The sequence below is a fragment of the Schistocerca nitens genome, chromosome 4 (assembly GCF_023898315.1).
Source record: "Schistocerca nitens isolate TAMUIC-IGC-003100 chromosome 4, iqSchNite1.1, whole genome shotgun sequence".
Classification (NCBI taxonomy): Eukaryota; Metazoa; Arthropoda; class Insecta; order Orthoptera; family Acrididae; genus Schistocerca; species Schistocerca nitens.
In genome coordinates this window covers 292,720,825-292,733,730 of record NC_064617.1, presented here as the reverse complement: position 1 = coordinate 292,733,730, position 12,906 = coordinate 292,720,825, and the positions used below count along the sequence as shown (strand labels likewise).

At 45.1% G+C, this 12,906-nt stretch overlaps 1 protein-coding gene across 1 annotated transcript in view; it reads left to right on the top strand.

The window, feature by feature from the left end:
* The window catches only part of LOC126252259 (MAP/microtubule affinity-regulating kinase 3-like), a 440,781-nt gene that overhangs the window by 381,507 nt on the left and 46,368 nt on the right, over window positions 1-12,906 (top strand). Inside the window, exon 4 of the mRNA XM_049953132.1 lies at window positions 632-758. Coding sequence (XP_049809089.1) covers window positions 632-758 — 127 coding nt within the window. The remainder of the gene's footprint in view (window positions 1-631; window positions 759-12,906) is intronic.

Genomic DNA, 12,906 nt, shown 5'->3' with positions numbered 1-12,906 from the left:
GTGCACGAAATACTTTTCAGGCCATTTTTATTTTGCCAACCCTATACATATAGTGGTTTCACGTACTACACGAGTTCTGTGTCTGGTATTGCACAAAAATCAATACCGGGAAGACAGGCTCCGATCACCGCATACATTCTGGTTCGTTTCTCTGACTGTGGCAGAAGTTTTTTCCGAAACTGATAAAGTAGCCTTGGAAAAAAGTCCGAGAAATTCGTAGCCCCATTTAGAATTTCCCAGTGGTGTGCTAATAGCATTTGCTCAGAGAGCTGTGCACAAACTCAAACTGAAACTTTACAAAATAATGGTTGGGCATCGACTGACCTATTTATAGAGTGTTACCCGTTGTCGATTATTCTGAGCGTTCACTCACAGCCCTGATTGGTCAGAAAATAGAGCATTGCAGGTCCAACCTCCCATCGCGTACTGATTGGTATACCCAGTTGCAGCACTGACAGCGAGCAACAGCCTCTGACTTGAACACCAAACTATATCCACATCCACTATAGTCACCTGGACGTAACAGATACATTTAAACATTTCGCTAGCTACGTGTTTCCAAGATGTTAACAGTTCTGCAGCCACTGAAGCACTGCGAATTGTCATCACCATCCTTTTTCTGCTGTTCCAGCCGCAGAACCTGGTGATGATGTCACAGTTCCCTGACTGCGACGTCAAGCTCTGCGATTTCGAGATATCGCGAGTTGTTGTTGAGGGCGCAGAGATCCGAGAACTGCTGGGCACACCAGACTATGTCGGTGAGTAATTTGTCTTACTTTAATTTTTTTATTTACAGTGGATCGCCACGACTTAGTATCGTGGGTCAAACTCTTTATCTCGAGCATCTCTCGACATCCTCAATTATTTGTAAAGTATATTTATCCCAATCTCTATCTTCCTCTGCAGTTTCTACCCTCTACGGCTCTCTCTCTTACCGTGGAAGTTATACCCGATTTAGGAAGTATCCTAGCATTCTGCATCTTCTATTCAGTATTTCCCGAATGCTCCTTTCTTCGCCAATTATGGGAGCAACCACTTCTCATTTCTTAGTCCACTGAATTTACAGCATTCTTCTGCAACACCGCATCTCAAATGCTTCGATTCTCATCTTTTCCTGTTTACCCACAGTCCATGATTTATTTACATACCCTCATCAGAACAAAAAGTTTCGAGACTGGACATATAAAAAATAGAGAAAAGTTAAGATGGTTTCAGGTGTTCTACATAGCTGCCCCCCCCCCCCCCCCCACACGCGAGTACAATGTACGTAACGTCCATACAAGCATGTGAAACTGTCAGAAAACTCTTTCTTTGGAATGTTGTTCAACTGGCGCGTCAAGTCGGCTTGAATGTCAGTTATGTCATAAAAGCGTTGACCCTTCACATAAATTTCTGCACTTTCCCGTTTTGTGGTAGGTTCGTGTTGATAATACCAAGTCTTGTTACCCGTGATGATTTTCTTCCGAAAAAGAATTATCGGCGTTCTGCATTTCAATCTAGTCCCGGTAGACGGGAGTTAAACTGTACGGAACAAACTTTACACACACCCTTTCCCTTTTCCAAAACATTCTGGGGAATATCTTGAACACTTGATTCAGAGATGTTAAACAACAACATTGACACGCCACGACCGCTCGCTCACTACTTAACACTGTCTTCTTACAACTGACTGGCCGAATGCACAGCTGTTGTTTGCAGCTGCCAGATCAAGCTGCCATCGTAATTATTGCGCTGACGCTTACACGCCAGGAATAAGAACAGTCACCGAACTCTTTGGACGGATCAATTTTGTGTTCCAGATGTACATCCCCAGGAATTTCTTTCTCAAATTAAGACTTGTGTTTTATTCTACTAGACTTCTTTGGAGGAGTGTCCTCTGTGCTTTTAATACACTACCCCATGTGGCGGCAAGCAGTAAGCTTGACCAACTCCAGAATGTTTCCTAATTTTCCGTAGAAACCTCTAATCCATTAATAGCAATGATTTGCTGCTTCAGGCCGGTCGTTGTAGCCGAGCGGTTCTAGGCTAGTCCGGATCCGCGCTGCTGCTACGGTCGCAGGTTCGAATCCTGCCACGGACTTGGATGTGTTTGATGTCCTTAGGTTAGTGAGGTTTAAGTAGTTCTAAATCTAGGGGACTGATGACCTCAGATGTTAAGTTCCATAGTGCTCAGAGCCATTTGAACCATTTTTTTCTGCTTCAGACACTGTTTATTTACGTTGACTACCTGTTCAGTGACCTTGTCATCATTATTTGGTGGCACAAGAACTAGAACTGGGAGATAAACTTAAAGTTGTGTTGCTTCGTAATCAAGGCAAAAATGTTTATTTACACTGGCTCTGAGCACTATGCGACTTAACTTCTGAAGTCATCAGTCGCCTAGAACTTAGAACTAATTAAACCTAACTAACCTTAGGACATCACACACATCCATGCCCGAGGCAGGATTCGAACCTGCGACCGGAGCGGTCGCTCGGCTCCAGACTGTAGCGCCTAGAACCGCCCGGCCACTCCGGCCGGCACACTTGTTAAGTTCAGGTTTGAAAGGAACTAAAAGTCTGTACACAATAGGGGGAAGCACAAGTGTGAATGGAGCTAAAAGACTGTATGCAAGATTCTAGAAGGGGGCAAGACCCTGCTCCACCCTCACCCCCCACCTCCTTGCCCCTGAAATATACCTGTGCAACAATTATTTACGATGTGCGTATACCTTCATAAATATTTATATATTACTCCAGACATATTATTTTAGGTTTGTGAAATGTTTTACAGGCACATTGACGGATTTTCAAAATACTAGCCATTTTTCACAGATGTACTGTGAAATCTGTGAAAAGAACCTCCCACGTACAGATATTTAGCACTTAAATATCTCAGATCCATAGTGGACCTTGAAATGCTTTTTTTCTATTTTTAATTTGAAAGGTCATAAGCAGACGTTACCCAAGTCCCGACATCACTTGAATAACAAGCTCTGTGATGAAGGTGAAAGGGTTCAGCGCAAACGTCTATATCCTGTCGCTGTTACGGTTGTACCTCATTTCCAAATGTGATCCCTACGGCTGTGTGTCAGTTCTCGTTGTTGGGCCGCCACTCGTCTGCATCTTCCTCGAATTAAGACGTGTGATGATCTACCCGTCACTATTCACGCGGTGCTACTTTGCACTGGCGGGACGATCCTGAGATGTCCCACGACATGAAGGGCTTGTGTGATGCCTTACCTCACTGGAATCTTAGTTCTTTGTAAGTTTCTGCAGGCGTCTAATATTCCCACTAGAGCTTGGCAGGTGATCTAAAGTTTGTACGCAGCTGAATGACGTCTTCACGAGACGTGTCCGTACGCTAGCGTCAGCCTTTCTGAAGGACGCATTCCATTACAGTGCAATATGTCAGTTCTTGTCGTCCTTCCGGGGCTTTTCTTTACTGCGAACCGGGACGAGTTCCACAGTTACGACATTACGCATTGCTTCATATACACCCGTAAATCTTGCTTAACTCTGTCAGGTTTACTGAGCGAGGTGGCGCAGTGGTTAGCACACTGGACTCGCATTCGGGAGGACGACGGTTCAATCCCGTCTCCGGCCATCCTGATTTAGGTTTTCCGTGATTTCCCTAAATCGCTTCAGGCAAATGCCGGGATGGATCCTTTGAAAGGGCACAGCCGATTTCCTTCCCCATCCTTCCCTAACCCGAGCTTGCGCTCCGTCTCTAATGACCTCGTTGTCGACGGGACGATAAACACTAAATCTCCTCCTCCTACTCTGTCAGGTTTGCACAGTAATTTTGTTTCCGTAAGCTGTCGGGAATTCTTACTTCGCCTACAGAAGAACCTTGCTTGAAATGAAACAAAAGCATTCCCTGAATCCTTCTGGGTTCAGTGTGTCAAGCGGACAGTAGTATTGTCTACTTCCACATTGAACGTGAGTCCCACTCTCTTTGTTGTTCCTTAGCGACTGCCTTCATTGTCTTTCCAGAAGTGGAGCAGGCGGCGTGCTTTCGGCATATTAAATGACAGAACAATTGTTTCGCTGCTCCTGTTGAGAAACATACTATGTATTACTCTGTTTCTTCATTAAGTTGAACTTTTTTATCTGGAAGCCAGCTGTGCTCTGCAACTTCACTCTTTCCTAGCGTTTATCTCGCCGTATGGGCTTCGCAGTATCCACGATTTGACAAATTTATTTTAATTTTTTGGCAGGATATTCCTCCTGTTCAAGATAGTCTCCAGTTAAGCAAAGCAAAGTGTCCATTTATACGTTCCTTTAAGAGTTCAACAGGTGTGGGAGGAAGCAGGGTAAAAACTGTAGGCCAGCTGGTAATAGGTCAAGAAAATGAAAGTTTTGACTTCCAAAACTTAATGTAATCCTGAAAACTGTTTTAATCACTCAAGTAGGCTTCATCTGGCATGAAATAATTCGAGTTTGTCCCGATTTCTGAGTGGAGCTTCAGTCTTGATGAAAACAAAGCCACCAAAATTTCGGACTTTTCTTTTTTTTTCCAAATTCCTCCGAAACTCAGCCTTTAATCGAAAAATCCAAGGTTAACAAAAATGTACGGCATTAAATTCTGCGTCTATTGAGCACAAATATTGGATTAAATTTTCATATAGAAAAGCTACGTGAGGAAACGGTAATTTTGCACACTTTTCAAGAATAGTCGTTTCGTCACTATAAAACGTGCAGTATCTGAGAACTGGCCAATTTGACGCTAAAAATTTTAGGAGAAGTTGTATCGCATCAGTTTGTGCAGTTTCAAAGAAGAAATCGAGTCCTCCCTTTAAAGAGTATGACACATAAACTCACAATGCTCGACAAACTCATCCCTATCAACAGTGAAAGGATTTTTCGCAGAATCGCATTCCACAAAGAATCCACTGAAGAGCTTCAGCACTATTTTCAGTGCGCGGTGGCCACACATACCCTATCTACAAGGTCCAGTAATGTTAAAGGCCGGCCGCGGTGGTCTCGCGGTTCTAGGCGCGCAGTCCGGAACCGTGCGACTGCTACGGTCGCAGGTTCGAATCCTGCCTCGGGCATGGATGTGTGTGATGTCCTTAGGTTAGTTAGGTTTAAGTAGTTCTAAGTCTAGGGGAGTGATAACCTCAGATGTTAAGTCCTATAGCACTGAGAGCCATTTCAACAGCTCTTGGAAAATGAAATAGGATCACATCTGATCAGGCCACAGTTTTCCAGCCGTCTACGGTCCACCCAAAACGGTCAAGGGCCCGGAGAGGCACTGCAGGCGACGTCGTACTGTTAGCAAATGAGTGTAAATCGAAGACAGACGAGAGTAATGAGAAGAAGCAGAAATGAAAACACCGAGAAACTTACCATCACGAGCGGTGATCACGATGTGGATGAAATTAAAAAATTCTGCTATCTGGGCAGCAAAAGAACGTATCGGCGTCCGCAGCTCTTGGTCGTGCGGTAGCGTTCTCGCTTCCCGTGCCTGGGTTCCCGGGTTCGATTCCCGGCGGGGTCAGGGATTTTCTCTGCCTCGTGATGACTGGGTGTTGTGTGATGTCCTTAGGTTAGTTAGGTTTAATTAGTTCTAAGTTCTAGGGGACTGATAACCACAGCAGTTGAGTCCCATAGTGCTCAGAGCCATTTGAACCATTAATGTTAAAGTGATCACCTGGCAAAGTCCTAAATAACAGTCTTTTGCAGTGCGGACGTCAAGAGTCATTGAAGTTCTGGAAGCTACCGACAGGGATGTCGAGTCATGCCGACTTCAGTGCCGTGGTCAGGTGCACTAGGTTTCTCGGTTGAGGATCCATGGTGCGAGCAGCCCGATCGAGATGGTTCCACAGATTACCGACTGGGTTTTAATCCGGGAAGTCTGGTGGACAAGGAAGTCGGTGAATTCATTCTGGTGGTGTTCGAACCGCTCGCATACACTGATCAGGAAGAACATTATGACCACCGACCTACTATTGATATAAACCCGTCCAGGCGATAGCAGCGTCATCTGGCGAGGAATGACTGCTAGTCAGGCGCACGCACGTTGCATGCAGTATCAGTGAGCGTACTGATCTTGTGTAGAGTGTCTGAGTTTGACCGACGGCAGAGTGTGATGGCCCGGAAGCTTGGCACGAGCATTTCGCAAACTGTACGACTTGTGGGCTGTTTGAGGGGTGTTGTGCTGAGTGTCTTCAACACGTGGCGAAACCAGGTTAAGTCACGTTCAAACGTCGTGGGATTGAGCGGCCACCCATCATTATAGTTGTCGGACGTCGCATGCTGGGCAAACTGGTAAAACAGGACAGGGGTGAACTATGGCGGTACTAACACCAAACTTTAATGCTGGGCAGAGTACAAGTCTGTCTGAACACCGTGCACCGAACCCCACACACAGCCGACAATCTATGCATATGCCAATGTTAACTCCACTACATCGGCAACTACGACAGAAATGGGTTCTTGACCATCGGCACTGGACATTGACGCAGTGGCAAAGCGCTGCACGGTCTGATGAATCCCTATACCTTCTTCATTATGCCGATGGGAGGGCTTGAATCCATCTATTCCACGGGAACAACTCCTTGACAACTGCACCACAGGACGGAAACAAACTGGTGGCTTGGCACGAGCATTTCGAAAACTGTACGACTTGTAGACTGTTTGAGGAGTGTTGTGCTGAGTGTCTTCAACACGTGGCGAAACCAGGTTAAGTCACGTTCAAACGTCGTGGGATTGAGCGGCCACTCATCATTATAGTTGTCGGACGTCGCATGCTGGGCAAACTGGTAAAACAGGACAGGGGTGAGCTATGGCGGTACTAACACCAAACTTTAATGCTGGGCAGAGTACAAGTCTGTCTGAACACCGTGCACCGAACCCCACACACAGCCGACAACCTATGCATATGCCAATGTTAACTCCACTACGTCGGCAACTACGACAGAAATGGGTTTTTGACCATCGGCACTGGGCGTTGACGCAGTGGCAAAGCGTTGCACGGTCTGATGAATCCCTATATCTTCTTCATTATGCCGATGGGAGGGCTTGAATCCATCGTATTCCACGGGAACAACTCCTTGACAACTGCACCACAGGACGGAAACAAACTGGTGGCGGCTCCTTAGTGCTCTGGGAAAAGTTCACATGGGCATCCACGGGTGCAGTGGAGCTCGTGCAAGGCACAATGTTGGCCAAAGAGCATAGTGGAATGGTTGCAGATCACGTAGATCCCTTGATGACCATCATGTTTCCCGACGGAAGTGGCATTTGTCAACTACACAATGCGCCATGTCACCATGTCACAAGGCCAGGAGTGTGATGGAGTTGTTCGAGGAACACAGTCGCGAGTTCCAATTGATGTGCTGGCTCCCCAACTAGCCCGATTTTTACTGACTTATAGGAGACCCCCCAACATAGAATCACATACTCTGTTTAGTATTTTAAAATATGTTTTTGCTCGTCTTGATTTGTCAATGGATAGCTTACGTGGACAGTATTTTGATAGTGCCTCGAATATGAAAGGTAAGTTCAAAGGACTAAACAAGTTAGTTTTCGATATACAACCAAAAGCACTCTATGTGCACTGCACTGCTCACAGTTTAGACTTGGCAGCTTTAGACCTTCTCCGCCATCTTAGGTCTATGAGGGATATTATAGCTTTAGCCAGGGACTTAATAAACACCGTAAGGGAATCCAGCAAAAGGATGGGACTTTTCAGAAGCACATGCTGTGAGAGTGTCAACGACCAAGCTCGTCTACGACCCCTTTGCCCGACTCAATGGACTATGCGAGCTTCTAGTATCTTGAGAATAATGAAAAACTTTGAAGAACTTCTAGAGCTTTTTGGAAAATTTTTGCAGAGGGCAAAACAGGAGCAGGTTACAAATGTGAAGGCTACCTTGAGTCAATGTTACAATTCAAGGCTTATTTCTTTTTACGTCTTTATTGCCATGCAATGAACTCAGTAGAGGATGTCAATCAAAATATTCAATGCCCTCATCTAAGTGTTGCTGATCTGGGAAAAATATATGAGGGTTTGATTTGTATATTGAATGGAAGTCGTGATAGTTTTGAACACTTTTGGGAATTGTGTTTAAAAGAAAAACCTTCACAAGTTGAAGATCCTTCACTTCCTCGGAATCGAAGTATACCAAAGAAATATGAAAACAACGAAGCCAGCTCACTGCACACTTTCAAAACCCCAAAGGAGTACTACACAGCTATTTACATTGAAGTTAATGAAACGGTGCAACCTTGCATTACTGAGCGGTTTGCTTCAACTGGACTCACACAGGCCATTGCAATTGAACAAGAGTGCTTGCTTTTAGTAAACAGAAGTGAAACAAATTTGGAAAAATCAACTGAGTTTTTCAAAAATGATCTAGACATTGAGAGACTGCTCTTACACTTGAATATGTTAGCCGGTATCGCTAATAAAAAACATCTGGTCTTCAAAAGTATGCGTGATGTAAGAAAGTACATTACACAGGAGCCTGCAGTTGGAGGAGTGTTATGTGAAGTAGTGAAGTGCATTAAGCTTCTCCGAGTAGTTCCAATCACAACAGCAACAGCAGAACGGTCATTTAGCGCCCTTAGACGTCTGAAGTCGTATCTCCGATCAACAATGGGACAGAAGCGGTTGAACAACTTGGCTGTTCTTCATGCCCATCGAGATGTTTTATGAATTGGATATCTGACCAGTCATCAACGACTTCACATTCAGTAATCCAGGCAGACGGTCGATATTTTCACCTTTCTAAAGACACTCCAGCCCTAATAATGGCATTTAGAGCAATAATAAAAATCTTTATAAAATAGACAATTAAGTACATGTATAACGTTAAATTTTCAGTTTCGAAATATTAGTACTAGTTTAGTACTGTGTTACTATAGTACTGTATTAGTTATTTTCAGATACTTAAATATTTTTAGGGTGTAAGACCCAATTAAAACCCGCTATTTACATAATTTTTGACTGAAAGTATTAGGCATACTGTATTAACTCTATTAACTGTATTAAAGCGTTAACTTTGATATATTGTTTTTATTTAATGAATCCTGAGCCTTATTCAAAGTAAGCTTAAATTAGCTATTTCACTTATTAATCAAAGTGCTATTACTGTGCGACAACAATATTTTATGTTTTATTCTTTTAATGATAGTTTAGGATTTATTTAAATATAATTTCAGTCTTTTCAGAGCTATATATTCACTGCTCTGTAATAGTCTATCAGCATGATTATTACTGTAAATCAAATTAGCTTTTTCAGATAATATCGAGCGTGTTTATGTTTCGTTTCTTTTTTCAAAGCCAAAATATGTGTCAAGCACGTCGAGTTTCCCGGAGTGTCGAGTTATCGAGAGTCCAGTTTTCAGGGTTCTAATGTTGATCGTATGACTCTAAAACGGTTAAAAAACTTTAAAACTGACTATGTTTCATTAGAAAATTTCCCGGAGCAAGACACACACCAATATTTTTTATAAGTCCGCGCCCCTGATTATGAACATATCTACAGTTCTTCGAACGGAGGAATTTCATGACTTTTATTTAGTCAGTGGACTACTTTATTATTTTATTTTAAGGCTCGAAAGGGGTGCCTCTTGTTTTCTGACGTGTGTCTCTGGTGTGTGTAAGCTTTAATCTGCATTGTATAACAGGTGTGGCTACATCGGCCTGTTTTTCCTAGATAGAACAAGGAGGGGAAATACAGAGTCCAGTCACATCAATAATGTGACCACCGTCCGTCTCCGACGTCAGCGTGCACTACCACTCACGGAGGGCAGGTGGCAGCATTGTCAGTGGCGGGGGGGGGGGGGGGGGGGGGGCAGAAAACAGTGCATTCGTTGTCTAATACGGAAACGGGGCGATTTACCTGACGTCCAAAACGGCATGATCAGTGGTTTTGGGGCAAGTAAGGAAGCACTTCCGAAACAGTTATGTTTGTAAACTGTTCACGAGTCACTGTAGTTTAAGTATACGGTGCATCGTAAAATGGCGCTATTCAAAACGGGCGCCGTGGCAACTGCGGTGCACCGGGGGTGAACGACGGCTGCGGAGATGTGAACGGACGAACAGTCGTGCAATTGCTGAGCAACTTACCGTCCACATGAACCAAGGGTCTACCAAAAGTTTCTCCTCAACCACTGGTCAGCGAACGTTGCTGCTTATGGACCTGGTTCATGCACCGATGCTGACTGCTGTTCATTGGCAACGATGGCTGGAATTTGCACACCAGTACCACAGCTGGACGTGCACTGTGCGGCACCAGCTAGTACTTTCAGATGAATCACGTTTTGTGCTGCATCGGACAGATGGTCATTGGCGTGTATGGCGTGCAATGTCCGAAAGCAAACACCCTGAGTGCGTTGTGGCCTGGGGAACGTTTTCGTGGCATTCCCTGGGTGATATCGTCACCCTGGAAGGCACAATGGATCAATAAAAGTATGCATCTATCCTTGGGGACCATGTAGTCTGAACGATGTCATCTACTAGCTGGACAATACATGTCACAAAGCTCGCAGTGTACATGTGTGGTTCGAAGAACGCCAGGATGAGTTTAACGTACTCCCCTGCCCACCAAGCCGGCCGGTGTGGCCGAGCGGTTCTAGGCGCTACAGTCTGGAACCGCGCGACCGCTACGGTCGCACGTTCGAATCCTGCCTCGGGCATGGCTGTGTGTGATGTCCTTAGGTTAGTTAGGTTTAAGTAGTTCTAAGTCTAGGGGACTGATGACCTCAGAAGTTAAGTCCCATAGTGCTCAAAGCCATTTTGAACAGCCTGCCCACCAAACTACTCGGATTTAAAGTCAATAGAGAATTGGACCACCTCGATTGGGCTGTTTGCGCCATGGATCCTCAGCCGAGGAACCCAGCGCAGATGGCCACTGCATCAGAATCGGCGTGGCTCCACACCCCCGTCAATAGCTTCCAGAAATCCATTGATTCTCTTCCTGCATGTCTCGCAGCAATCCACTCTGCAAAAGGTGGTTATTCAGGCTTTTGACAGATGTTGGTTTGGTTGGTTGGTTGTTTGGGGAAGGAGACCAGACAGCGTGGTAATCGGTCTCATCGGAGTAGGGAAGGATGGGGAAGGAAGTCGGCCGTGCCCTTTCAGAGGAACCATCCCGGCATTTGCCTGGAGTGATTTAGGGAAATCGCGGAAAACCTAAATCAGGATGGCCGGACGCGGGATTGAACCGTCGTCCTCCCGAATGCGAGTCCAGTGTCTAACCACAGCGCCACCTCGCTCGGTTTGACAGATGTGTCACATTAATATAACTACACAGTGTATATCTCAGTCACTACAATCTTGTGCGTGTTTGTACTGTAGTGAAGGGATCAGACTAAAGCAGCAGCTGACACATAGCAAATATCAAGCGGAAAATGACATAGCACACAAAGACGGCACCTGCTAAAAGGATTATTTCTCTAAACGCCCAACACACGAAAGTAATAAAGAATTATGGTGACCGGCAGCAGCAAATGTTATTTAATAACAGACAAAAGCACTGCAGTTCACAGTACTACGCATACTTGTAAAAGGTAAGCAAGAGAATTGATGTGACATAGCAGACAGTGGTAACCGCTGGGGACACAAGCAGTGCCCTTTACTGCAGCAGAAGGGCGGCGAACCCGGCACGGACAGCAGGTGTCTGGTGTGGGCGGCGTGATTCAGCCCAGTGGGCGGCGGTCCCGCCGCAGGACCGTCCCGAATTCTGCGGCCGTCGCTCCTTATTTTCAGCCCTCCGCCAAATTACAGGCCCGTTTCAAAAATGGTACCGCCACAAGTTGGCAGTTGGGCAAATTTGAGGGCGCTTTGCTGCTAAAGAGCCAGGCATTTCGCGGTTCATCTTATTCGCTTGCTGTCGACGAGGTTTAACTTGCCGTTACTTGCGTCTCGCCCTCGCCCGACGCTCGCTTGGCGAGGTACAATCTGTGCGCAGATTGCTGCTGCCACCCGAGGACGCTATAGTTTCAAAGCGGACAAAATTTTACATCGCAAGCTGAGCTCGATCGTTGTGATTTTCAAAGACTTTCCCATTTAAGTGACCGAGTAAGATGCCACTGTTGTTAAAATACTGGGCTCGCTTTATGGAGTAGTGGTGCTGAACTTCCCTCTTGCTATCTTGATGGGTTAAGGCGAAAGCTGGAAAGATTGCTTTGAGAAAGACACTGTATAATAGTACTCACATCGAGGTAATCGAATCGTAGCCACAGGCCAGTCACATACACAGCGTTTAGTCAAAAAACTAGTACATTAAATGAAAGCCCTCCCGACCTGTTGTCTTACTTACTGGTGAATCTCCCGAGTTGCATCGTCGTGGTCCGTGAAACTTTTTGTCCGTGGCATTGCGTCCAGAGCTGCGCTGGCCATCTTCAGAGGTACTCTTGGTTACGGTGAGTTGGTCGACAAGACTCAGCGTAACCAGGAGCAACTCTGAAGTTGCCCAGTGTGGCTCTGGACGAAACGTCAGGGACAAAAAAGTTTCTTGCACCACTGCCATTGGTTGTTTCGCTAGTATGTATTTCATGCCTACGTTACGCGAGACTCTCGCGCATTACACTTGTGCCCTCTCTCGTTAGATGTTCCAAGCGTAAGCTTTATCCGTTTGACACTAGGACACAGGTAAATTTGGTTCTATATTTTTATTTTACTTAAATGTCTTTAATTGGCCTGATACGTTTTATTTATTAAGACAGAGTTTGAATTAACACAACCTTTAATAATTTTTGATGCGCTTATGTATGTATTTATGGATTTTAATATACGCGAGTCTTGCACATGCAAGTGCCCTCTCGCGGCGAAACAATCTGCCTTAGTGCTTTCACACTCGTGTCTCAATAGTTCATAGGCGAAGTAACGGTGTTAAACTGTTCGCTATGATCCTGTGCCCATTACACATGTTGTACAAATGGAGATGATATTTTAAATTTACTGACGACGCCT